Source organism: Megalops cyprinoides, chromosome 21, assembly GCF_013368585.1.
Source record: "Megalops cyprinoides isolate fMegCyp1 chromosome 21, fMegCyp1.pri, whole genome shotgun sequence".
Lineage (NCBI taxonomy): Eukaryota > Metazoa > Chordata > Actinopteri > Elopiformes > Megalopidae > Megalops > Megalops cyprinoides.
This window is the reverse complement of record NC_050603.1, coordinates 21606596-21634492: the sequence shown is the minus strand read 5'-3', so window position 1 is coordinate 21634492 and position 27897 is coordinate 21606596. Positions and strand designations below refer to the sequence as shown.

Below are 27897 nucleotides of genomic sequence, written 5' to 3'. Positions count from 1 at the left end.
CAGTAGGTTTTTTCCTTCATCACTGCTTGTCATTTTGTTTTTAAGATAAAAGCAGGTTTTGTGCTTTTACATTCATGCTGTCTAGTAAATTGATTCTGTTCAATTCCTTTTCTTAACACAGTCCTGCTCGTCTAATTTATTCTTGAATAGCAACAGCGTACAAACGGTTATCATGTTCTCTCTTGGCGTTGCATTAGTTTGAAAAGGGGCCATGATCTCACAGAGGTCCGGGGGAAGATGGTATTGAGATTTCCATTAATTTGAGTAATTCATATCTAATGGTTCTCATGTTACAGCTGAAGAAAAAAAAGCCATCATTTTTGATTTTGCCAGCTTTCTTGAGGGCCTGTGAATGTGTTTAAATAATGATGACAGTTACCACTACTACTGCAAATAATAAAGTCACTTTACAGAGAATAGACAAAATACGTCTTGTGTTAACGTTTGCGTGTCTGTGATGACGTCTTGGTATGTCTGTGTTAATCTGTCACTTTGTTCACCGGATGCTTCAGTCAGTTAGCCTTGAGTGTGTTACTCTGAGTTTTCCTCAGCATTATGCTTTCTCACTTTGGAAAAACATTGGAAAGAATGACTTTAATATTCTCGGGTCGCTGGTGCCAGACATTGACATTGATGTTGATGTCAGTATTCGCGCACTTGCATTTCCTTGATTTTATTCATGTTTTGTCATTTTAATCTGAGCAGATGCTTCTTAGACTGTAATGGGAAACCAAGCCATTTACTGCACACGCGACCATATTCTCAACATCCAAGCACAGATTCAGCCAATCGCTAACTCCATTTGCTCCTGCTGTAATCTGAGCAGATGCCTCAGAGAGGGCAGCGAACAAAATCAAGCCGTTTGCATTCTGACATTGGCTCAACATCCAAGAACGGAACAGGCAAATTGAAAGCGGCCATTAATGGGATTTCAGCGTGGTTATTTCGGTTATTAGCGGATGCCGTTTGCCGTTCCCTGTTCCCCCCGGTGTCGAGGCCCCGGAGCTGGTGGGCGGGGACGTCGGGGAGCTTGTGCGGCGCTCGCGTGGGCCGATTAAGGGCCCGTGTGTGCCCGGGCTGCCAGCCCGCCTGCCAGTGTCAGCCAGTCCCCGGCGCACCGAGTTCTGTTCCTTTCTAGACGGAATAACACCCGGCGCTAATTTTGGATGGAGCTCTGCCGAGCCAGCACGGCTTCGCGCCCCTCTTTTTTTTTGTTCCTTCATTTCTTTATTTCTTTATTTTTTTTGTCTTCGGCGGGATGATTAATGCCTCGGAGTTGAGAAGTTATTATGAATCACTGTGTGAGCTTCGCCCATGATATGCTTGTCATTACTTCTCTGCCAAAGCAGAAACTGCTCTCCCTGTTGGGTGCTCCGAACTCCCAGAGGACTGGAATTGGAAAACTATACATATATTTATATATATATAATGTCTGTGAGTGAGTGTGTGTGTGTGTGTGTGTGTGTGTGTGTGTGTCTGTTTTTGCTTTTCCCTGCATGATCATGCACTCGGAGACACAGCAGAGAATGTCTGCTGTTTTAATAAGTTTCAGTTTCACACATACACACAAAAAAAAATGTCTACCTTAAATTCTGTCACCCCTTCTCCTCTCTTTCCACTCGATCCAATGTCATGAGCAGAGCCGCACTGTGCCTCCATGACAGCGGTGTTTTCACCTTTTGCGCCTCCTGTGTGCTAGCGTCCCTGGCTCTTTATGGAATGTTTGCTGGGGCAACAGCAGCGGGCGTCAAGGTGGTGCGTGTGGGCAGACGGATGAACGCGCTCGCCGTTCCGCTCACGAAACCCGGAGACGAGGGGGCGACCCGCCCAAAGCGAGGGTGTGAATTAGACACAGGTGGACTGGCCTATCGCTCTCCTGGAGCCTGTTATTTGCCTGCAGTTATTGTTCTTCCTATTGTCTACACCGTCCTAAAACAGCAATAAAACGGGCCGGGGGCTGGCGTGGTAATTATTTTCTGCCTCTCCGCGGTGATGTACTGTGTTTGGATTTCTCTGTCCATCCCAGACACAAACAGACACACACAGGCATTTCTTGGTATTTACTGCCTTCCTAGATGTACCATTGGCCTTGTTAGGAAATGTTCAAAGCTCAATGACCATCTTGCTGTCACTTGTGCAGCACCTGCATGGTGATGGTTATGTTTGGTTAAAAGTGAAGCTCTTCAGTCTAAACAATGTGCGCCGTTTGCAAGAGCATAATGGTGAAAGTGATGGTGATTTTTTTTTTTTTTTTATTGATTTTGAGATTTATCTTAAGAGGTACAGCAGCAGCTGTATTTGTGGAGTTATTTAAATGTTTATTAGTGAATTTTCTCATTGGAAATTTAAAAAAACAAAAACGATAGCTTCACTTCAGTCACCCTTTGTGTTTGTCACATATGAAGAGCAGAAAACACGTGTTCTCCCTGCAGAAAGTTTTGGGCACAGTGGCTTTCCAACAGCGATTTCAGCACTTTGTGGTTTTCCATAACTGGCTGTTTACAGTACCTGTCAGCTCAGTGAAAATAGGCTCCCTAGTTAAATCTGAAATCTTGTCAATGAAAATGGGTATTTTCCAGTTAAGACTGAAAGCTTACCTGTAAACTGGGCATTTTTCAGCTTGTTTTCAATTTTCACAGCATTTTCTGTGAAAGTGGCCATTTTCAGCATTGCGGCTGTGAAAGCCGCAATGCATTTTTTTTAGAAAGCCTCTCTGTGAAAATGGCCATTTTCCAGTCAACTTTCTAGTCTTAAATTTTGAGGGAATGTTCTGAGGGAACGTAAGCGTTGTGTTATTAATGTCACGCTCAGCTGTTCAGTTTGAGCAGTGTGAAAGAGAAGAGAATCTCTGCAAAGTCCATTTTATTATTGCTGATATACAGCCAGGAAATTGGCTCTTCACTCTGAGTGGATGCTTCAGTGGAATTCCAAACGCTGATGCAAAGTGATGGCTATTTCTTATTGAATGGTAGTATTTCTATCTGGACAGAACCAGTGCTTTCAGAATAGATCAATCATGAAATTAAAGTGAAAGCAATTGTTTTCTGTACTTGAAATTCAGGCCTTGAGGCTAAAAAATCAAAATAGAATAATATGGGTATATAGTAAATGCAGAAAGTTCCTCAGCAAAAGCATTTGAGTTTAGGACATTGTGAGGTAGAGAGCCTCACATTAAACAATGTTTTCAAAGAACAAAGACGAGTATCTAGAGTTATTTTATTTTAAATAGTATATGAGTAAATAAGTCCACAAGACTAGTGGACGTTTTCGTACACAGAAAGATAACTAAGGCCAATGCCACAACTCTGCAGCTCCTTCAGAAATGACCTCCTTCACCTCCTCACACCTACTTTTATACTGTGGATAACCTATTGGCATCAGGTGCATAACAATGAACCAATTAATACTGCCTGTCCTCAGTGGTAGACCGCAACAAATGATTACAGTATCAGTTGAAGTGGTTCTGATGGCTGGCCTGCAGTTTTGCGTTAAATGTTTCATTGTATGTGAGCACCCGTGAAGACCTGCGTGCATATACAAATTTAAAAGCACAAGTCTTTGCATGCATTAGGGGAAAGTGAAGTCCGTTTTGCTGAAGATGAGGCCCGCGTCTTCACAAGGAAGCACTTAAATTCACAGAAGCGTTTGTTTACTCACCTTTTCCCTCTTGATACCTTCAACTGTGAAAGCAACTTTCACAGCAGATTTTCCCGGGCTGAAGAAAAGTTTACTCTAGCCGAGATAGCCGAGAGGGGAGCCGGCTGAGAAAACGGACTGTGCAGTCCAACGGATTTGTTTGCCACGCGGTGAACTTGGGGAGTGCATTTTTGGGCTTACAGCAAATTTTCCCAGAAAAGTAATCAATACCACATTGTCCGCCACACCACACAGATGTCCTTCAGCTCGCTGGTCACATTATTTTTTGCTGTAGGCTTTTGCTACTGGAGCCGCAATGCATTTTTCAAAAGGGATGAAAGCTATCGACTGCAGGCGTGTCAAGGCTCGGTCGAATTAACCAGTGGCAGGCAGGAGCTGGCTCCAAGTGGCCAAGTGTTTGACGGCAGAGGTAGTTTCTCTTCCGCAGTAGAATAATGTACTTTGAAAAGCAATATTGCCAGACATATTATTTTCTTCCTAATCTGAATGCAGAACATTTGTGTTTGTTGAGAGTCCTGCAGCTGGAAACTGCAGGTCTTGGGTAAATCCCCAAACTGATTGTGACAGTGCAATACACATGCATAAGGCTTTGACGCAGATTCATGAGTCATTTTCTATTGTCTGGGTAGTGGCCCAAAAGTGGCCTGCTGAATTTGAATGTGAGACTCCTCACTGCGTCTGCAATCTTCTGGGCACTTTAGTTTTGAAGCTGTCAACCTGAGATTGAGGTCTTAAAACCTTCCGTTTTGAGTGTCCATGAACCAATGGAATGCATTATGGCGTGCCATTTTAGTGCAGGAAAAACAAAGATATTTTGCTGTATTCTTTATCGCCAAAAGCCAATAAGAAGGTCCGCCGAAGCAGGAATCACAAACCACAAACCAATCATTGGGGTCATCCAGTTCCCCCTGCAGAGATGGCTGACTTTTTATTGCTGGGGGATAACGATATCGGCTTAAACACAAGGGTGTGTCATAAAAACTCACCTGCTGTGTATTTTTTTTTTTTCGTCTTTTTTTAGACTGTTCACCGCGTCAGGAGTGCACCTCCTTATTACAGGCTGGAAGAGCCAGGCAGCAAAACCCCTTGTGATATTCTGGTAGCGTCCTTCAGCCTCCAACCCCGTCCTCCTGGAACAATTAGTGGTGCGACCATTAATAAGCAATGAGGCTGAGCGCAGTGAGGGAGGATCGTGCCCCCTCCCCTTTCTGACGGGTGCAGCAGTGTAACTCAGAGAGACATGTTTGTTATGCAAGAAAGAGAGCGGTCCCGGAGCGATGACATAGCGCGGTCGTAAACCTTTTATAGATATAGCCATAAAATGGTGTCAGTCCACCTGAAGGCCAGGGTGAAATAGGACACTCCGTGAAGCGCACACCCAATGATCTACAAGTGCGAGGTAATTTGCCTCGTTAAATTTATGTTGACGGCAGAGGTTAACCCCCCGATGAGTAGAAGTGACAGTGAAGCACCTGTGTGTAAAGAATCCACTCTTCTGGAAGACTGTCAGCCCCCCAGAGCATCCTCGCCTCAAAAATTCAGTGTTTTCTTGGAGGTGAAAAATCATAGTGTTTACAGCCATTGTCTCGAAGCTGTCTTGCGATTACGAAGCATATTCAGTTCTGTATTTTGGCAGGGGCAGCCAGCAGATTTGCCGCCGCCCCCCCCCCCCCCGTGTAATGCCATAGCAGCAGTGAGCCACCTCCAGTTTTTAACAGTGTTTTTCATTTCCCACAGAGAAGAAAGAGGTCACCCAGAGCTTGGAAAACTACACCTCCAAGTGTCCCGGAGGCATGGAGGTCATCACTCTCCCAGACGGGCTGAAGCTGCCACCTGTCCCCTTCACCAGGCTGCCCATCGTCAAGTGAGTCAGAGTCCCGCTCTTTCCCGTGCCACTTCCTGTGAGGGAGCCCGCCTCACTGCCTCTGAGGCAGCCTGCCTCTTTTGCTGTAAAAGAGCTCGCATCCGCGTCACGCAAAGGGGCGTAGTGTCAGGTGTGTCACACACGCTCAAACATTAGCTGCAATGAGAACCCTCATGCTTATTTATGTGGAGTTTAAGATTTGTCTGGCATCATGTGCCTCTTTATGTAAGCTCTTGTAGCATATTTGAGTCTGTTAGTACTTTGTAGATCAAGACTGCACAGCCTCTAAGTGAAGCTTCATTTTTTTTGATCTTCTTTTATAGCATAAAAAGTCTTTTATTCATTTTTGCAATGCGCAGTTCCCAGCTACTTGTTGACGGCTTCACTGCACGTTTTTTTGCTTGATCTTGGCTCATTTCAATCAGTCCTGGCTTCCAGTTGGGTTGTTTATTGCCAGAGGAAATTAATGCAACTAATGGAAGTGCTTATTGAAAGGTACATGTAAGGGGTAAACAGTTCTCCAGTACCAGACGCCTAGCAGTGCTGAACACACCGGGAAGATCTGAAAGCGTCATTGACTAATTGAGTTGCAGGACGGCTTTGCACAGATGTGCAGAAGATCAGTGGGTTCTAATGAGTTGTTTTTCGAAAGAAAGTTTTTCTGAAATGGGTTTTCTCACTGAAGTCCTTGTTTAATTACAAATGTAATTACAAAAATTCATTTTCTTGTGAAAATTAAATGTACGTACCTGGAGGGCTTTGTTTTATTGGTAGCAGCATGTTTAGAGATGGGGGAATGTTTGTATAATTCTTTCAATTATATTCAATGTAGTAAAGTATTGGCTGTTAATTTTACTTTAGGTTTTGCCAGGATACTGCTGTGGTTTCATTATATCAAACAGTAGTTACTGATATAAAGGTATTGATGTCTTTACAAATTACTTTTTAAAAGTACATTTTAATGCAAATATTTAGGATACTTTAACTGTAAAAGAGTGGTCAGGGTAGATACAGTTCTTAACTCTGTTGTAAGATCCAGAAATCCAGGTCTGAGAGATGTATGCTGTCCAGAAACAGTTTCAGGTTTTTCAATTTAAGAAACTTTGTCTCAGCAACAGGCTTATATATGTTTGTTCATTTATTTTATATTCTATTGTTTTCCTCTAGTAACATGCACAGAAGCTTTGAATCCAGGCATTGCACACATCCCCTTAAAATACTGTGTGCTGCATGCACGGAAAGCAGACCTGTGGCCACAGCTGTATGTCGGGCTGTCTCTGTGTGCTCAGCATAGTGTTCCATGAGGCACTTCTGCCACTCATTTCCCCTCCTGCTGTACCTTTACATCCTTAATTCTTCTCTGTTTAGTTTTCTCACGCTCTCTCCCTTACGTGGCATGTGTCTGTTTGTTTGCCGTAACTCGGTGAGGAAGAGGCAGTGGCTGCTTCTTGAGTGCAGACAGATCTGGAAGGGAGCCATGTCTAACGGCAGCCGTCCGAGCTGTGAGGCCGTGTGTGAGTGTGGGGCGAGACGGGAATGGGCTATCCTGAAACAGGCGCTGTTCCACTCACAGCTAACAGTGCTGAATCAGCAGTATCCTCTGGCTCCAGAACCTGCCCATGGTCCAGGCCTAAATTGCCAGGGTCTCTCTCGGGGTGAGCTTTCTTGGGCTCTGTCTTGTTGAGTGTAATGTGGCCATTCTCTCCCCCCCCCCCCCCCCCCCCCCCCCCTTCTCTCTCTCTTTTTCTCCCTCTCCCCTCCCCACCCCCTCGCTCCGAAACAGGTCTGTAAAGCTCCTCAACCTGCCGGTCACGCTGCGACCCCACAAGGTGAAGGGCCTCCTGGGACAGAACATGAGCACCAAGAGCCCCTTCATCTACTCGCCCATCATCATGCACAACTGTGGGGAGGAGCGCTGCAAGAAGATCGGTGAGCTGGGGAACACCCGAAACCCCCCCCCCCCCACACACCCCGCCCGCCTTCCCACCCGGTCTGCACACATACCCACGCGTAACCCTCAAACACGGGAGCCTCCGCTGCCAGCTCAAAGGCCTAACTCTGGCAGCCAGACATGTCACTTTCCATTCCATTAAGGTGGAAAAGATCCCATTTTAGCTTGATAAAAGAATAAGCCTTTTTCCTTCCTCCATGCTTTTCATGTCAGGTAGGTGACTACCTCAGTGTGTAACCTGTACTGTGGAGTATAACAACTCGTATGTTACAACAGAATGTGTCCCTCTGCATGCAATTTTCCATTGGTAAGAGTACAGTATTTGCCTGTCTCTAGACAAAAAAGGTCTTCAACATACAGAAAAGGGCAAATTTCCACTGCTCAAGTCTGTTTAAGTGGTGATATTAAGAATATGGCATGTTCTCTCACATTATATAATAGGTTCAGCTCCACATAAGGCATATTGGCATCACAGCGAGGCAGATTGAGCTTAAGTTGCCAGTTGTATGGAGGTGACTAGCTATGTGTAAATTCAGTAAATGCCTTGTCATTCCCATATACATTAGAATGTAGAATTTCTCTGTCGTTTCTTGTTTTCTGGTCAATGTTTTAAAAAAAATCTGTAGTTGGCTGGCTTTTCGATGAGGCCTGGCATATGAGCTTGCTCTTGAGGGCCCCCCCCCCCCCCCTTTTTATCTGTAGAAGAACTGAAGAACGTTCTAGTGGCAGGAAGCGGACAAAGACAGATGGGGTTTCAGCACAAATGCGCCCTTGAGTTTCAGAGAGCTGCAGGATGGGGTTAAACGTCTCCTCCGGCAGGCCCTGATCTCACGCTGCATTATATCGCATTTTATCCTGAGCAGTTTGCATAGCTCATGGTTTTTATGTAGTATTTATCAGTGAAGCCGTTCAAGGAGCGCGGCCGAGCCTGTGAATACAGACCAACTGTAGATTGCGTGCTGTACTGCTTCAGATATAACAGGCCAATTCCCATGAGTTCAGAACCTCGCATGCTGCAGAGTCAAGGCCATTTCAAACTCTTCTTATTGATCGCCATGCTTAAAACGTGCTGGATCTTCCTATCACATTCAAGTTTTGTGTTTGAATGCTAAGTTGAAAAGAGAATGTCACAGAATGGCTGAATATCGCGCTGTGTTATAAATCCTTTAAGTACCACGTGTGAATTTGCTTCACTCTTATTTTCAAGTTTTTGTTAGTGTGCTTTTGCTTGTTTTTTAATGTGTGCCCTCTTGCACGATGTCATTCAATGTATATTAATGAGCTGGCTATGAAATAACTGACAATTTGGAGGTACAGATACAGATGTTTTAATTTGAAGCTAACTGAATACTTCATTTTCCACATTTCTTATGTGAGCTATGTTTACTGCACTCACTGAAGTCACACTGTTGCTTAGAAAACCATAAGACACACAAATATGAGGGAAAATTTCACAGAATCTGCATAAGAAACCAGTTTCAGTGAATACTGAATATCTGTAACGGGCTAGAAAAACTCAGCTGGTGCCATCCTTATAAGAATGACATTTGGAACCACGCAACAGTGACTGACAGTGACAGCAGTAATAATTTATATTATGAATTATTTATCCTTCATATATAGAACTGTAGAGTGATGTAAGTCCTTGTCGACTGCATGTTAACTAGTATTGTTTTATCCTTTTTTCCAGTGCTGTGTGTCCTGTTAGAGAGTGATGCATTGTCCAGAGTCTCTAGCTGCCTGTCTTTTTCAGCTCTCATTGTCTGACCCTCGGTAGCTACACACAGTCTTACCCTGCAGCCATTTATGTACCACGCAGTCATTGCAGATATCCTCATATTAAATATGGTAGTGAATTACAGAGGCCTGTCAGCTCAGGCTGATTCATCTCTGCAATTTTTGTGCTCCAGGAAACAAGTTTTGTCTTAAGCCGTGAAACGAAAGGCACTGGAAGAAAAAAATGGAAATTTCCTTGCGGTCTGTATAGCGTTGTTAATAATTTCAATTATTCATAGAATGTTTGTTACATTATGACCCCTGTGCAAATTCCGGCGGGGCGGCCCTCGTAAGCAGGGGATATTATCTCCGCGGTCCGGGCCGGATTAATGCCCTCCACCAGTAAATTCCCAGGCCGCTCAAACAGTGACAGATATTTGTCATCCAGGACAGAAGCTGCCAGCGCGCCAAGGCTGTGGGCAAGTGAGTCACCTCTCCTGACATGCAGTTTTTCAGGCGTGATAAACTGCACCTGTAACGGGCACATCTGTTTAAATATTTTAGACCATTACAAGCATTTCTCACCAGCTTTAAACTGGACTTAACATCTGAGAAGATGGATATAATATTACTCTGGATGCGTGTGTAAGCATGTGCGTAAAGTAGCGTAGGGAATGATTTCTCTTAGAAATCCCAGTTTGAATAGCACTGCTGTGGTAAGTTAGGGGCCTGAGGCGACATACAGAAACCGACCTGGGAGAGTGAAACGTGCAATTTTAAATCCTCTAAAGGACGATGTTCTGTGCGCCAGGCTGTCTCCTGGCTGTGGCCGCTCGCTCTGCCATTGCGTGAGGAGAAAAAGGAGATGATGTCACCCTCTCTCTCACTCTCCCTCCGAGCGCGTGGAGAGGTTCGGGCGCGGACGCGTCGGTATCGCGCAGCCGCCTGTCAGCACCCCTCTGCGGAGCTGCCGGATGCCACGCTGCGAGACAAATAGAGCAGCGCCTCACGAGTGCCCTTCACCCCGCCACCCTGCGCCGCGCCGGAGCCCGCGCCGCACCTCCGCCAAAAGGCCCCGCTCGGCCCGACTGTCACACCGCGGGACCTGAAATTTAGACAAGGGTTTGCCAACCTGACATTCAGAAGAACCCGACGCTCAGACCGCAAGACTCGACATTTAGACAGCAGAACCTGGACCGTGGACAGCGGTGCATAAGTGTTACAGACAAGCGTTTGGCTACCTGACATTCGCACAAAATTTCTGACAGAACCTGATAATGAGAGAGCAGAACCTGAAATGTAGAGAAGGGTTTTGGCTTTATGAAGTTTACACAGCAGCGTATGAAATTTAGGGTAGGGGCTTAGCCACATAAAATTTACACACCAGAGCCTGAAATACAGACAAGGGTATTGGCTATGGCAAATGTAGACAGCAGAAGGTGAAATACAGGCAAAGGTCCTTTGGCTACATGAAATTTATGTGAAAGCCTGAAATGTTGGGGGTAGGCTACCTGAACTGTAGGCAGGAGGACCCACAAAACTGCTGTTCCTCTCCTGTGTTCTTCACTGCTCATTTTGTTCAATGCAGTTTTTTAAAATGGAATATTAGCATAGATGGACTCCTTGGTAGTGAACTGGTGGAATGTAGAATTTTACGCTTTCAAGCAGAAAGTATCAGTTCAGCAGTCACTGACACAACTGGTCAGGACCTCAGTCACGTCAGCACAACAGTCTAAAAGAATATGGAAACGACAAAGGATGTTTTTTAAGATTGTGCAGAGGAAAGCAGTTTCTCTCAGCATAGAAGACGTCCCAGCCTTCCTCCTGTCCTCCTTCAAGTGCACCTCACTGAGAGGCTGGCGGCGTCCTCGGGATTTTCGCCGCCATGCTCTCCGTCTCCGCCTCCTCACCCGTCAATCTCACCGGCTGAACGTCACAGCTGTCAGTCAGAACGGCTGACATTCAGCCCCTTAAGCTGCCAGAAGCGGAGAGGCATTTTAAATAACGCGTCCGCCGAGAGGTGCTTCACAGCGGCGCCGAAGCAGAGCCGTTTGCGCCCACCTCTTAGCGGGTTCTGAGGAGGACTGAAGCTTGAGGCCGCCCCAAAGCCGTGCTGCACACGAGGGCCGTCGACGAACGCCCGCCGAGAATGTGGTTTTAGCTGAATGTGAACGCATTGTTTCTCCCTCCCTCTCCGTGCAGGGCTTTTAGGGTTTACTGACTTTTTAGAGTTTACTGCCTCCTTTGCCACATGCTTTGCAGTCATAAGCGGGAGGAGATTTGCTGTCCTGCTCCGGAATGCGAGCTCCGGACAATTTTGGTGCGCTCCGCTCCGTGTCATATTCCATAAAGAAGATTGATGCAAAGCTATAAAAAGGGGCATTCTATAATAGGGGATTGTTTTTCTCTGTAATTGCTCAGAGACTTGGTTTAAGATACTGCCGTATCTGCCAGTATCCACCAGCACCTCCATTGATATTACTGCGCAGTCGATGCATGTTTTACCAATGTAAGCACAAGTGTGTAGTATTTGTTGCAGCGATCATCCACTTTACTCCACAGTCACGTGGAAAGTTCGGGTTTAAGGTGCTGTAACTTTCCTGGTAAAAGTTACCTGGCTGTGGGATGCAGTACGGCTCATGAGCCCCCAGCTATTGTTCCTGACTTTAAGTCTGGAGTTAAGTTTACCTCAGTAACTGAAAGCTCTTCTTTTAGCGGGGAGCGATTGACTGTTTCCAGGTTTCAGGGGTGAGCACCACTCTGCCCTTTTGACAGTGCAAGGTTTCAGACAGCAGCAGCCCAAAGCCAACAACCTCTGCAAGAAAACACAAGCCTGTCCAGATGTCCTCAGCCACTAGAGTTTCCCCTTGAACATGTGCTGTCCAGTAAAGTAGTGTTTACCTTGTGGTTCGAACAAGTTTATAAATGTTTCCTATAAATGCTGGCTTTTCTGAATTCATGCAGAGACGTGGTACGCTGTGCAGCTACCTGAGTAAAAGAAGACGTTCGACCTTCACGGCCGGCAGTTGTCTTGAATGTGAACGCACAAGGGTTAACCTCGAGTTTCCACACAGAGAAGCACAGAACCTCAAACTCGAAACTTCGTTTCAATATTTATGATTTATTTAAGCCCCTGTGTTTCCTATTCGTTTCGGGCCGAACATTGCATTTGAAGAGAGTGGAATACATTTGCACACATTACCTTGAGCTAAATCCAGCCAGGGGCTGTATGTTATGGGGAGTTTGCTTTAATTTGACTGTTTCTCGCTAATTTGAAAAGGCAGGATTAAATGGGCTCGCTCTCTTTAAGAAGACGTGAGCACTGTCCTTGCAAACCTCCAGGTATTTCCTTTCTTTTGTGAAATTTTAATTCCCCTGTAATACCCACGGCTCCCTATTGATTGCCTTTGTTGGGATTTACGTCCATAAAGAAGCCATTGTTATTGTTACGCGTGATTTGCAGTGTACTTCTTACACATTCAAATGATGCTGTCTTACCCAGCAGACATGCAATCTCTTAGCGTAGATGTGCTTTAAAAAAAAAAAAAAACCTAACTTAATGCAATGATAAAACAGCACATCTTTCATTCTCAGTCCGCTGTTCAGATTCAGGTTCTTTCTACCAGTGCATTCTGGGAAGGATCTGTCCACCCCTGCAGACTGTAGCAGTGAGAACCTTGCATTGACTGCCCTGTTAAACAGACCGGCACAGGTTCATGGGTCCTCCTTGCATCTCCCAAGCAAGTCACAGCTTGCTGCACTGCCACACTAATAGGTCTCTGGCCGTGCCGTTTCATGTTGCCCTTATGAGATCCACACATCGCTGTCTGCGTATGCTTTTCCCCGCGGACTGGAATGTTGTGTTGCTGACGGTTTTTACATAAGTGTGTGACTGTTTACACGCTGCTGTGGATGCTGATAAGGCCTGGATTGCAGGGGACGTTATGTGAGTCAGTGGAAAAGGTGGTATTTATAACCGGGCAGCTTGACACAGAACTCAGACATTGTGTTCTGGGTTGGCAGGCGGTGAGACAGAGAAAAATATTTTCACCCATCAATTTCTGCTGCACTTGTTTGTGTTTTTTCTGTTTCTGGATGCAAAATGAGTGCCTTTATTAATGTAAAAATAATCAAACGCCGACAAAGCGCCGATCTGCTAATAAGGAGTGCGGACGCTGATCTCAAAAGCCGGAGCGAGGCTTTTGACCCCAATTATGGCAGGACGTTCCGGAAAAGAAGGGCCTTTTGACGTCCCGAGCGGCCCGTTTGCCTGGTGTGATGTAACGTGTGAGGGCAAATCGCATCCGGATCGTTTAGGGTATGCCCGTAGGAAGGAGAGGCAGGGAGAAGAGGCAGAGAATCCATCAGAGTCACTGCCACATAAATGCTATCGAACTGACCGAGGGGGTGCAGACAGTTTGAACACATATGCAGGCAAGAAGAACGATTGGGGGGGTTTGGGACTACATAAGAGTGTCTTTAAGGCTTTCACTGCTGTGGCCCATAGGTACCCTACTCTCCGCATAAACTATAAAACAAAGGGGCTTTTTGCATCCTGTGGATCCAGCGGAGAGCAGGATGGCCCATCATTGTGAGCTGTGAGGTGTAGGACAGTGCTGGGCAGATGGCCGGAGAAACAAAAGCCAATTCATTTTACTTAATATGAATATTATGGATATTACTTTATTACCAAAAAAAAAATAATTTTTTTGCTTCAGAGGAAAATGACTGGAAACGCGACTCCCATTGGTGTCATGTCTGCCAGTTGTCCAGTGGAGATCCACTAATGCTCTGGTGTTTTTTTAGGGCCATGGGGGAGGAGGCGCAATTTTATGAGTTATAAAGCCGGCACTTGTCATTAGTTGTGTAATGAGCCTGGGGTGTTACCTGTTGTAAGGATGTCTTTATGGTTGTGTGCGCACCTCTTCCACACAGCGCTAAGCTCTGTCGTCTCTCTCTCACACCACCTGCTGGACAGGCCTTTCATTGGTCCGACAGTTAAATCCGGTCTTCCGCTGTAGTGTTTTATGTAAGGCTCTGTTGGCTTCGGTGCCCTCCCGAAGGAGCGATTCAAACCCGTCTCACATCGGTGACTGTTTTTGGCTCGAGTTGTCCACGCAGGCATACCGGCCTTAAAGCTGATAGCTGAGGGGCGGAGGCTTTCACTTAATGAAAAGCGGGCGTCTCTCAGGGGACCGCCATGTGACCCTTTTTGTAACGGCGCGCAGCTCAGCCGTTTCAGCTTAACTCCCTGGCACTCGCGGCGCCGCTGAGCAGAAAGGGCCGAATGGCAGGGTCTCGACGGTGCCCGGGCGGAGTCATAAACTTGGTGGTTGTTAGTCGGCAGATGGAGCTGTTTTATTTAATCGGCCCCGGTGAAGGAAACAGCATTGTGCTCCCTGCCCGAGAGCGCTTAACTGCCAGTCATCGCGCCAGGCCCGTTTGGCCGTGCTAGAGGGGTCTGCGAAACCCAATCTGGAGGCGGAGTTAATTGGCTCTTGCAGGATGCGCCAGTGATCCTCTGAGATGTGAAAGCTGTGGTTTTCACGCAGCGGTGTTGCGCTGCTAAGGTGCGTGCCGGGGTGAGTTTGGCTCTTCCGCTTCCATGGGCGCTGGAAAAAGGCTTTGCGCGTGACTGTGAATTTGTGTGGACTGATTGCGATTTGGCAAAGCCGGGGCCGGGAAGAGAGGCAGATGAAGCAGAGGCTGCTGGGAAGGGGCACGCGGAGGCGCTTTCTGTGGATTATGTGTCTGCCGCTGACGGTGACCGATCCCATGGGCATTTTTGGAGTGTCGTTCAGAACCCCCGATCCATCACCGGCCTAATTGAAGAGCGTGTTCCTGCCGTCCTAGTCCGGGGCGGAACCCTGGTGGGGCGGGGAGAATTTGGAGAGGGCAACGGGGGTGCGGGGGAGGGGTGGGGGGAGGCTGCTGACTGCCTTCACCAGAAACAAAAGCGAGAGAGCTGGAGAGTGCTCATCTGTCTTCTAATGGAAAGAGCCACCTGTCAAAGCAGGGCCTGGAGCGATGGTGCCTTTTTACGGCTTTTGGCAGGTGGACTGAAGGGTTCCAAACGATCCTCATGGGCAGGGCGGTGTGGACTCATCTATTCATTTTTATTTCTGGCCCAGTGAAAGCATGCCAGACTGCTGCTCTAAACTGAAGCTGTTGGTGGAGGGCAGGCCAGACCTTGCCCGTGTGCGCGTTCTGTACTGACCCAACGCGGTCTCTGCAGAACTGCCGACAGCTAACCCTTCCTGTTTAGATTGTAAAGGATGCACTGAAGGGATTGCAGCCTCACCCAGATGCTCCTCCAGAATCCCTCAGCTATTTTACAACATAATGTCCGCTGGCTTCAGCATTTGCATTCCGCCGGCTGCAATAGCCTCTCATTATAGCAGTTCTAGTTGTGTTCCATCTCTGCACTGGTCACTGGCAGAAAAAACAGGGGACAGTTTTTCAGCAGGAAGTCTAAATCGGTGTAATCACTGCCTCATTTTCAGTTTTGTTCAATTTTCCATTTTAGCGAACACCTACAGCAGTAATCCTGAAGGTCACAAAGACGCCGATATTATATGGCACACTCCTGCGTGTGATACAGACATCTGACCAGGTGAAGCCGCGGACTTTTCGATCCGCCATTGGGTATGTGGGGCGCGCACACGGGGCTGAATAAGTGAACTGAATAAGTGTCACTTCGTGTGTCCTTGTGCTCCTTTTGGTCCGCGTTCGCAGTTTTGAGAGCGTTGTAGCGCCTTGGCCGGCTTTCATTGCGTAAGAAACGCCCGCGAGGTCGCTCAGGTTTGCAGCTGCCGCGTGCGCGTGGGTTCCTGGGATTAAGTAACCAGACCCGCAGCCCCTCCGGTCTGCATGCGTAAGCCGGCGCTGCGGCCGTGCGTTAATAATGCCGCTCCTGCCGAGGGGTTACCTCGCGCCGCCGCGTTCAGCAGCCGGTCTCCCCCGCTTCGCACGCATGCATTATTCACCGCCAGAGATTGCTGTGGCTGCCAGCTCATTGTTAGGATCAATTGGACAAATACAAGAGCAGTAAATGTCTTATGGTTTATCATAACTAGCGGAACAGGGACTGAACAGTCAAACGAATGGAGCGGTGTTTGGGGGGGGGGGGGACCGACGTCACGAAGCCGCTTCTTAGCAGTGCGCTCATTCATTCAGGGAAGAGGTCTGATAAAATTTAATCAATGGAGTTTCAAAGAGAACGCCTGCAGCTTTGGAGATCTCTGCAGTGCCATTGATTTGCATCTCTTTTTTTTTTCTCCCCGGCCTAAACTCCTAGGCCTTTTTGAATATTCCATTAAGATAGATAAAACCAGTCGTCGTGTACACCTGCTTAAATCCAGTGTGACATTCTTCAGACTCCAGGGCCAGGCTCTGTCCGCTGTTTGACTGGACATCTGTCACGTTTGGAGGGTCTGACTTTCTGCCTGGCTCGCACTGTGCGTGAATTTGCTCTCAATTCTTAAACCGATGAATGAAAGTAAATGTGTTTTTAAATTCGTTTTTAGTTGGATGTCCTCTTGAAATTTCCCTCACTGTCGGTGCCTGCATTGTTTTCAGTGGTAGTCGGGCGTATTGACCAATGCAGCTCCAGTATTTCTGCTCATCTTGTTGTCCATTGAAAAACAGAGCCCCAAACCATGCGGTGTAAGAAGCAGGCCAGATTAAGTTTCCTGCGGATCCTCGCTGGGGGATGACTGAACATTGCAGTACAAGCGGAGACGCTCTTCCGAGCGGTTATTAGTTGTGACGGAACGCTCCCGCAGAGACGGTCATACGAGAAGCCGCGCGGCACACCGGTGTGGCTCGTCGTCAAAGGCGTGACACCTCATTACTCCTCCGCCGACAGGGGCATCGGCTCACGCTCGTGGCCCGTTGGTCCAAACCGAGTGGGCCGGGCGCCGTGAGTGGCCGCGCCGTCCCTTTCCTCCCCGGCTCCCGGCTCCCGTTTCCTTTTTTTTTTTTTAATTGGCCGGCTCTGCGAGGGCTCCTGTGAAGTTATGAGGGATCTCTCTGGGCGCGCTCGCATTATGGACGTCCTCCTCTGACTGCCTTTAATTTCCCATGAGCGCAGCCGAGGCTTACCGGGCATAAATCCTCCCGCCTGCTGCGTTTCTGCCAGGATTTGTCAGGGCTCATCTTATGAGACCACTTACTGTATTTAGACATCGCAACAGAGCAGTATAGGAGCACACATTCAACATGGAGGAGAAGGAGGGGGTTTGCATGTTTATAAAGGGACACGGTCCGACTGGCCCACCCTGTGTTTAAATTTGCTCTCAAATTTAACTTCAGCGCATTAATGTCTTTATTCTAGACACGTATTCTCTTCAAATTTCTCTCACTGCTGTAGCTGTCATTGCCATAGTGATTGGGTATTATGATGGCGGCAAGAACTGCTTATTTCTGGTCCTGTAGTTAAACGCGAGGCAAAACTCCAGACCATGAAGTGAATGAGAGAGAATGGATTAAGTTTCCTGCAGACCAGAGTGATAGAAAAGCACTCTCAAGATGGAGCTAAACAGATTGAGGAGTTACTTTTAAAGGAGTAGAAGTGTTGCCTTTTGTGAACGGCTACTCTGAGTCGTGTCTGCCATGCAGAGGGGTAAGAGTCCATGCTTTTAAGCTCACACCATTACACTCGTATGTCAAATTCAGCTCGGTCACTCCCAGCTAGAATACTAGGGAGGTGGACAGCAGTAAAGGATGTTGCAAATTCTCTGGCACACCACATGATGGATATGCAACTGAGGCCATCACTAGGCACGTGTAGGCAGTAGTGACCGTAATATTTAGAGGCAACAAATGTGTTTTCGGATACAAATGTTAAGTCTTTCACCAGGAATGACAAAATTAAGACAGACGACTGAAATTGTCTTAGTCTGAATTGAGTTTGATTGTTTCGTTGTTTGAGACTTTGAAAGGCTTATGCCAATATGCAGTGTTAGCATCCAGGTTTTTGTCTTCGTTTTGAAAGTAGCGCTCGCCTGTTTTTTTTTTTTTTTTTTTTCCCCTGTGTGGAGGTTCGGGCCGAGCTCCCAGCGCGGCTGTAACTGAGAAACATTCACTTTCTCCATTCCTGGGTCAGTGTAGCTGCCAGTGAAGCCACAGAAGTCACAGCTCCAGCTTCATACCCGTTATGTCCAAAAACACGCTCTGTCGCTCTGGCCCGCCGCAGCCAATTCCTGCCCTGTGTGGTGTGGATTTGAAATGCAACGGTAGACCTTCATCTCCCAGCATAACGAAACTCTACAGGATCGCCGCTGAAGGAAACATCTTTTGACTCTACACCCAAAAATTCTGCAGCAGCACACCGAGATCAAAGACACCATTTGCATTTTTCACATATTTTTCTAGTCTTGATCTTTTGACACAGCGAAATATTTGTGGGTCAGTGTCGCTTCATTAGAATATCTTGTATTGATTGCAGTACAGATTAATTTCATTTGATCAGTGAACTAACAGTGAGCCCTAACATGACTCCATCTGTGCCCATTTGTCCCCTGTTTTGGCTTGGAGTCTAATGAATTTTGTTTGAGTAGCTCCAAGTACACAACGCTGGCTAATGGAATACATTAGTAGGCATTGCACGTGTTTAGGAAGCTTGTGCAAATTTAAAAATTTGTATATTTTGTAAGTCTTGAGGCATTTAAGGATTATGCCGCCCATCTGCCTTAAGCATGTACTAATTAATTGTATAAAGTACCGTTATGCAAATGTTTACAAAGTTGTGTTGCTCAAGTGTACATGTGCACACACATACACACACACACACACACACACACACACACGCATCTACACAAAGTCTCACATGCAGGCACCTACACAAACTGTTACATGCATGTACACACTCAAACTTGCGCACACACATGAAAACATACACACACACACACGTATATACACACATGCACGTACACGCTCAAACTTGCACACAGACACACACACGCATGAAGGCACCTACACCAACTCTCGCATGCATGTACAAACTTGCGCACGCACACACAAACACACACAAACATATGTAGTGGATTTAATCTCACATTTATCAGATTTAAAAATCGTCTGAGATTACAGTGTAATACTATTGTCTTGAAATGTTCAGTTTGCTCCCTCTGCTGTTTTTCATATTCCTGCCATTCACAGTTTCCAGGAGTGCGGCGCGCCTTCTCCCAAGTCCTCCAAACCACTTACCTTTAAATGTTAACAAGATTTCATTAGGACGTGATTGCGTTCTGATTATGAACGTATTATTCAATCTGAATGTTGGCTAGTCGCGGCAGGAGCTCCGCAATTAGAGCGGCGGACCAGACGGCCGAGCTCTGCGCGCCTCCGGAGCCGGGGAGGAGCGCGGCGTGGCGCTAACGCCGGCTCATCAAGGCCGAGAGCGCAAACCTCTTCACTGACCCCCCGGCACGCGCAGCCGGGGCTTTAAGGTCAATCAGCACGGGGACTTTCAGCTCAGACTCGCCTGGCGTTTCAGTTATTGGGAGGGGGAAGGAGCGGGACTCATACCTGCCCTTATGAAGCAGTCTTTTCCTTTGTCTGTTCCTGCTCCGTTTTCAACGTCCCTGGTGAAGTGTGCGCACGCATACAGCTTCCTGAGCACACACAAAGGACTGCTTTATGGTACATATTATGGATTTTGTGTCAGAAATGTTCTGTAATAATTGTGGGGGGGTTTGCAAGCTGGTTATTATCTCTGGATTCATTAAGTTTGCTCTCATACACAGCACATGCTGGTGCTCCCTGCGTCTTGCTCGCTGGGTTTCAAAAAACAACAGCTCTGAAAGAATGACCTTACTGAGAATGACCTTGACTCCCTGCTCGCTTAGTTTAGCTATTTGTGTTCAGTCAACCACATCAAATACAAAACTCATTGTTTCAGGCCTTGCGGTACTTGTTAGTGTGACATCTGTAAAAATCAATACAGAATTAGGTGTAGGTCAAAACGGGGTTAATGTGGTGCATTTCAGGTTGACCTTGGAACAGGTATATTTGAGGAAGTGTTCCTTACACAAGGCAATTTTATGAATGCTGTATAAGATTGTCCCTTCTTTGTGCTGTTAGAAACAGTGGTACTGGTCATCAAAAACTGCTGGTTTCTTTTTGTGTTCCCTTTGATCCAGTTGTTGTAAGATAATTAAGTATATATGAAAGTAAGACTACATAAACTTGGGATCTTTGTGCTAGATGAGCAGTATAGTTCTACAGAAAGATATTCAGGATACCTCATTCCTAGCAAGGAGGCAATGTACTGATTTGACGAGTCCTCTGAACAAAGGTAAATTTGGTGCTAATTGGATGGTAAACTGTTTTTATCCTCTCATTATGTTGGTTTAATTTAATTTTCTTGTTGGACTCCTCTAAACGTGCTCCACAACACTGCTTTAAAAAAGCACCAGCTACTGGGCTGGACTGGCCTGTGATGTTTGCCAGACTGTTAACTGTTAACTGAAGATTGGAAATGTAAAAATAGCAAAAACTGGCAAAAACTGCTACCAGATTTGAAAGATACCAGTTTGAAAGGCGTTTGGCTGCCATTTACTTTTTAAAAAAAAAAAACAAGTCCAGTTAACTAGCCCTGGTGACAGAGTCATAATGGAAAATACCTGGAGCATCTCACAGGGTGTCGGAATGTTCCACATGGCATGCAGGAAATGATCGATGTGATGATCTGGTCGTACCCCTCACTTCTCCTGGTCTCTCCTCATGCTGTAACTGGGGTTCTCTTGCCATTCTGTTTTCGCAGACTTCCAGTGGGTGCAGGGTGATGTGTGTGAGGTCCAGCTGATGGTGTACAACCCCATGCCCTTCGAGCTGCGTGTGGAGAACATGGTGAGTGTGGCGTCGCGGCGCAATGGTGAGGGGTCAAGATGGAGAAGCAAACGGAAACAGCAAACCCTCTTTACCCGGTATTTAATTTTCCTCCGGTGTCTCCTCGGCCGAATGTCAAAACCTAGTGGTGGTCTGGGCAGGGCCTGTTTTGGTCAGAAACAAGGAATGAAGAACATGCTCTCCCAACTTAACCAAACTTTACGTTAAGGATGCACTGGTGCTTAATCAGCCTCAGTAGCTACATTCCGCTAATGTTTCCATTGTTATCATTAATTTGCTATTGAAAGCTTTTAAAAGCCCAATTGTGGCATTTTAATGTGGATAATAAGTGTATGGGATAAGAGAACAGAGGAAACTCTGGACTGACACATCGCATAATGTAAGAGGAAGAAAGCCCCACGGTGCCATTAGGGTTTATGCTGGGCGTTTCTTCCTGTCAGTGTTAAAACGTCTCTGTTAGGAGAGTGAGAGTGAGAGTGAGAACCTATTAAATTCAGATACGCATTTGCTGCCCCCCTGTCCGTCCGAGCCCCGCTCTAAAAACCCCATCAGGCGTCGGGGCGTCCAATTTAACACGGCCTGTTTGATGGGCTGTGTAGCGAGGGGTAGCTCTTTGTGCTGAAGATTTCGATCAGGGCCCTCATTAAAGCAAGCTGACTGTTCAAACCCCCTCCGCCCTCTCCCAGTGCCGGTTTCATACCAGCAATCCATTTAAATAAAGCCTCGGCAAGTGGCGTCTGTGAATGTCTGGATTTACATTTAGATCCTCTGAAGTATACGTTACTGATGGCCATAACCCACATGTCGTATTTCACTGTGGATGTGGTTGTCTCCCGCTATAAGACATATTGAAACCAATCCTTCAGTTTCTTCTGATTGCCCTCTTTATTAGATTGCTAAGAATGTGTTGTGGCCCTGTAGTATCCAAATCCATTGTCTACAGCCTTGGGAAATTAATGAGAACCTTTACATGTGTATTAGGTTCACATATATGGAAAAGCACCTCAGCCAGTTACTTTATTTCCCTTATGCCTGAAAGGGCATAATGTACATTAAAAACAAATTCTTACTGTTGTGTTACCTGAAGGGCTATCATACACGTTAAAACTAGAATGCTACATATGCAGTTAAGGAAGCTGCAATGTTCCAGACGCGGCATTTGTCTTTGGATAACAGGACGTATTGAAAGGTTTCGGCGGCAGGTACCGTGTGATGCCACACAGCAAGTGTGGGAATGCGTATGGCCCAGCATTAGCAGGCCGCTCCCTAATGGCTGTGAAGCATCCTCGCAGGCGCGTTGTAATGAAAATGTGACATTTGTGAGAGTGCTGGTATTACCTGATAGGGTCTGGGTGAGTAATTTGCCTCTCATTGTAATGGCCCGTGATGGCACTCAGAGGTCGCGCGGAGGGAGCGGAATTATGAGCATCTGCAAGGTGTAATGATGACTGCAGGAAGGCAGGGCTGATGGAAGGAAAGCGTGACCGTGAGTGAGAGAGAGAGAGAGAGAGGGGGGGAGAGAGAGAGAGAGAGAGAGAGAGAGAGAGAGAGGGAAGGAATGAGGGGGAGAGAGAGAGAGGGAGAGAGGGGGGAAGGAATGAGGGGGAGGGGGAGAAAGAGAGGGAAGATGGGGGGGAGGGGAACAAAGAGAAGGAAGGAGAAAGCAAGAGAGGGGGAAAGGAATGAGGAGGAGAAGGAGAGAGAAAGAGAGAGAGGAGAAGGAGGCAGAACATGAGGCAAAGAGAGAAATGAAGAGAGTGATAGATAGGGAAGGAGAGGGAAAGAGAGAGGGAGAAAAGGAGGGAGGGAGAGGGACAGGGTACAGTGACAGACTGGAAACCCAGAGGTGAACAGGAATGAGGGATATTCTAACCCTGACTCCTAGGGAGAGTGACAGGCAGCCTGCCAGGTGAGAGAACACACACACACACACACACAGAGGGGCCTCTCCAAATCAGCCCGTGCCGCGGTGCATCAGGACGCAGATGGCTTCGCGAATCCGGCCCTACAAGCCAAACCTTCAGGTGGCGTTTCAGGCTGGGGGGGCGCGAGAGCGTCAGGGTGACCCCCACACAAGCGGCACCTTGTTTTATGGTGTTTACAGCCATCGGGCAGCCCGCCACCATGCCTGCGCCCCGCAGGTCCGCGGGGGGGGGGGGGGGGGTCTGCTGTCTGTCACCACCGCCACCGTCACCAAAGGCACCTTCCTCTTCCACTGCCAGCAAGGTGACCCAGCAGTCAGAGCAGCAGCGCCCCTCCGCTCTGCCCGGGCCTGCACCCCACAGCAGCCTTCCGACCGCTATGCGCCTCTCATCGATTTCCACTCAGTCTGGCGGATCATTCCCGCAGCCGCCGCCGCCGCCGCTTCCCTCGCTAGGAAAACTCACACTTAAGCTCCGCGTTTCGAGGGCTCTTTTCCCTCTCCTGGGGGAACAAAGGTTTTTTTTTTCCAGAATTGAGTTTTATTTAACGACTGTATTATTATTGCATTATTACATTACATCTCTGCCTTTTGATTCATTTTATTCATTTTCTCAACTGGTGACTCATTTGAAATTGAACTCGAAAGAGAAACCACTGCGCGCCCGCTCTCTTCTGTGTAATGCCTTTGAAATGAGTTAAATTGAATACAAACACGCGAACAGGGCTAAAGACTGAAGCTTCTAGGATGAATATGGATCTCGTCCAAGGGCAAAAAACAAGGGCATCCTTACTGCTGTGATGCTTGCTTCTTAGATTTGTCGCGCATTTTCTGCGGAGAAGGGTTTTTCTATGAAAAATCGTAAGTATTTTTAAGGCAGTCCCACATTCTGGAAAGTGTTAATACTACTGCAACTAATATACTTGCTAGTCAAAATTTTGAATGTTTGGATCTTGTCTTAATTGACCGCAGTACAGTACAGTTGGTCTGAATGCTAATTGGATTGTCATAATTGGAGAGGAAGTGGAGAAAAAAAATGCCAGTGCTGACTTTGTAGCTCCTAGGTGATTTCAACTGAGGATTAAAATGGCATTTGAATGCGTATATTTACTCACCTGTCATCAGCATTGGCCTAGGAGGTAATTAACCATTTCAAGGTTGTGCAGAAATGAGATTTCCCTGATGGGTTAGGCTGGGTACTCATACCTGCATACATTAATTCCCTTTGGAAAAGCAAGATGTCCACTTCAAATGAATGCCACAGAAAGTGAGCTGTAACCTTAAAAGAGGAATCTTAATGAGGCCGATATTTCATAAATGAGTGATGGTGGCATTTAGCTATTTGCAGAAATTTATGACACGGATCGGTAATGCTCAATCTCTTTCTAATTCTGTTATAAATTTAGGTGTTTTTCCCACATTAAACCCCCTTACTGTACGAGAGCCAGGATGCGTGAGCAATTCTGGGCCTTTCACAGAGGCAATAGGGAACAAGACTGACTTTATTTGGATTCTATTTCCAGCCCCTGTCTGGAAGCAAAATCCGTAATGATCTACATCATGGCAAGTCAGCTCTGGTTCCCAGCATGGGATTGTGAATCACGCAGTTGCTAATGCTAGCTAGCGAGCTAGTTGAACAGCTTGTGTTTTGTTGTTACTTGTATCTTGCTAGCAAGGTAGTTATGAAATATAGTACTGGAAAATGTACTTGTTACATTACGTCGCTTGTTTGTCAGACACTGCTGTCCAAGGTGACTTTGATGTTGCTTTTGCAGTTCTTTCAAACTTCAAGCTATCCAAGTTTCCTGGCTCTGTTGTGTTTGTTTCACAGCTGTGCCTTCTGCCATGCAAATTGTGCATTGTGAAGAATTTACCCTGTATGAAGCCAAAGGCTTTGCAGTTATGCAACAACAAACCAAACTTGCCTGTTTGCTCATAAAAAGCCATTCATTAATGCGGTTAGGAAATGGCCTGTCTGAACCCACTTTGCTGTAACAGCATCCTAAATTTCTTTAATTTCCTGAGATTTCGTCGTGCCGCAGAAGTGTAATTTAATTGTGATCTACGAACGTCTGTTCACGCCAAATTCGCTTATAAATGGCAGCGATTTTGCAGGCAGCACAATGGCCGGTTAGCCTTCGTGTTTTATTTTTCTTGTTGAATTTGGATTCCTGCAGGTGCTGATGGTGGTGTGAGCCAGGTTTAGGCCCGCATTGAATCTAGGTGATGCTATCCTGTCATTCTGTCAGTTTCTACAGTGGAGAACTGTTGTTGTGTTATAATGTGATTCACAGCCTTTTTGCTCTAGTTGACACTCCCTTCAAGAACTCATTGAGGTGGAGGGGAATAGCAGAAAAAGCTAACAAACAGCTGAAGCAAACTGCATAGTTACCGTTGACTTCTTACAACTTACCCTTTTGTGGCTTCCACATTTCTGTTTGTATTGAAATGGCAAGTGATACAATTGTGTAATCATGGCAGTCTATGGAGAGGCGTAGGCTCTCGGAATGCCGTGGACAGCCCAAAAAGGCCTCATCTGCGAGTCTCCTAATGAGCGTCATCGCTGCCAAATAATAAATGTGAATGTGAAATGGCCGGAAAAATTGTCGACGTGATCACGATGCGAATCACTTGTGTTTAGTGCCGTCACAGTCCTCGTGCCCCACGCTCCGTTCCAAGAGTCAACACGTCCAAGGAGGGTTTATCACACTCCCATTTAATTGCTCGTTGGATGTCTGGGTTATGTAGTTTGCGGGACAATTTGCCTTTGTTATGTGTGGCCCTTTCTGTAGAGTAGCTGGTAGCGATGCCATAAGTCAGTCAAAAGCCTCTTGATAGCAAAGGGCCCATTGGGAGGATCCCCGCACAGGGCCTCAGATCTGAACACTGATGTGCAAAATGAGGTTCAGGGGGTGAGGAAAGGAGGATCATTGAAAAGGTCTCTGTGTTGTTTTCTGAGGCAGCAACAATAATCATTTGATGGCCAGTGACTTAGATGGCTCAAGTAGCGTCCAAAATGTCAGTTAAGTTACGCTGGAAAAGCACCAGTCACAGTGAATTGGAAAGCAGCTGGCCTCTGTAGTGATGGGGACAAAGTAGCTGGCTACAGTATTGGCACTGTTTTCCATGGGCTCTACTTCCCAAGTATTTATAATGCAGCTGTCTGCGTGCTATCGCTTTGCCTTTGCCTGCTCTCAGTTAACTGCGTTAGGTGCCGTTTAGCCGTAGCGCTCCCTGCAAATGAGAAGCATATGGATGAGTCTTGGGGCTGATTCAATTTCAGTGATTTGTGCGAGTTAACGCTTTGGTACAGTGCGGCGTCGTAATTGACGTCTCTTCTGAGCTTGGTCGATCGGCGTAGCGCCCGTGAACAGGGAAGATGGAGAGCGGGCTCGCTCTGGCAAGAGCAGCCTCTCACCGTTATGGATTAAGCTTATTACTAACTAATTAAGCAGACCCTAATAAGAGGTCCCAAATCGGAATGGCGCCGCATCTGTCCTGTCCAGAGGCTTAGTAAATCCAAGGGCGCGTGGCGGATTCAAATCGCCCTCTCACGCTGGATTTCTGGGTGCCACTTATAGGAGCCATCAGTCAAACGTCCACCTCTGGCAAAGCCTCGAGGCGGAGCTATGAGGGGTAAACCGGCTCTGAGATGTGGGGCTCCTATCTGCAGAGGATGGGCTCCATGTGGGCGGCAGTGTAGCATAGTGGTTAAGGAGCAGGACTCGTAACCGAAAGGTTGCCGGTTCAATCCCCGCTGGGACATTGCTGCTGTACCCTTGGGCAAGGTACTTAACCCACAATTGCCTCAGTAAATATCCAGCTGTATAAATGGATAACATTGTAAAATACTGTAACCTATGTAAGTCGCTTTGGATAAAAGCGTCTGCCAAATGAATAAATGTAAAATGTAAATGTGAGAGCTCTGAGCGCTAGGACATGGGGTGGTGTATCCCAGCTGTGGGATGCCTTTACTGTGGTACTTTTGCTGTAACGTTCGAACCCCACATTCACACCCATTAACTTGCATCCCACATTTATACTCACAGTGATTGTATACCGTATTTAAACCCATAGTATGTTAACACTGTATGCAAAGCCATAGTATTTTCATGCCATATTTAAGTCAATAGGATCTGCATGCTATATTTAAACCTGTGCTACCTGTACCTCATATTAAAATGCTTAGTATTTGCACAGCATATTTAAACCTGTAATATTTATACGCCATATTTGCACCCATAATGTTTGCAGCCTATATTTTAAAACATTTTGTTTACACTTTACACATGGTATTTGCACACAATATTTATACCAGTATTGATTACACCCTGTATTTAATCCCGTTGCATGTGCACCCCCTTATTTGATCCCTTTGTGTTTGCACCCCATATTGAAGCCATATCACATGTGTGTATTTGCATCCCGTGTACACCGTGTTCTCCCTCTTGCTTCTTGGACTCAATTTCCTGTCACTAATGTCGAGCGTGACCTGTCCCACTCCCCCCCCCCCCCCCCCCCCCAGCACAATTATTCTCCTTTTCCCCGGAAAAACGAGTTCTTCTGTGCGTGTTTACGTGGGTCTTGCAGGTGCAGGGCTTCTGGTGAAGGGCCACTCTGTGTTTGTGAAGGGGAAAGATTGCTCAGAACATCCCTCAAAAGGTCTGCGAAGTGGGCCTCAGCTAGGTTTAAGTATTTGCCACGGCTCATTAATTTTTTTTTTGTGCAATTTTATGCTCAAGGAGTTTTGAGAGATGAGCCCCCATTAAAACACAAACAAACAAACAAAAAAAAAAAAGCTAAAATGGCTAAAAAACACTGGAGGGATCTTGTGAATTTCCTGAATTACCCGCCTTGCCACTGTATACAGTACCGTTTAACCACAGTCGGTCACGCCACAGGGCCAGCGGTAATACCGTTTAAAGGGTAGATTTT

General features: G+C 46.6%; 1 protein-coding gene across 1 annotated transcript in view; it reads left to right on the top strand.

The window, feature by feature from the left end:
• trappc9 (trafficking protein particle complex 9) overlaps positions 1-27897 on the top strand; it is a 267915-nt gene that overhangs the window by 43261 nt on the left and 196757 nt on the right. Inside the window, exons 10-12 of the mRNA XM_036555457.1 lie at positions 5395-5521; positions 7305-7450; positions 20956-21041. Coding sequence (XP_036411350.1) covers positions 5395-5521; positions 7305-7450; positions 20956-21041 — 359 coding nt within the window. The remainder of the gene's footprint in view (positions 1-5394; positions 5522-7304; positions 7451-20955; positions 21042-27897) is intronic.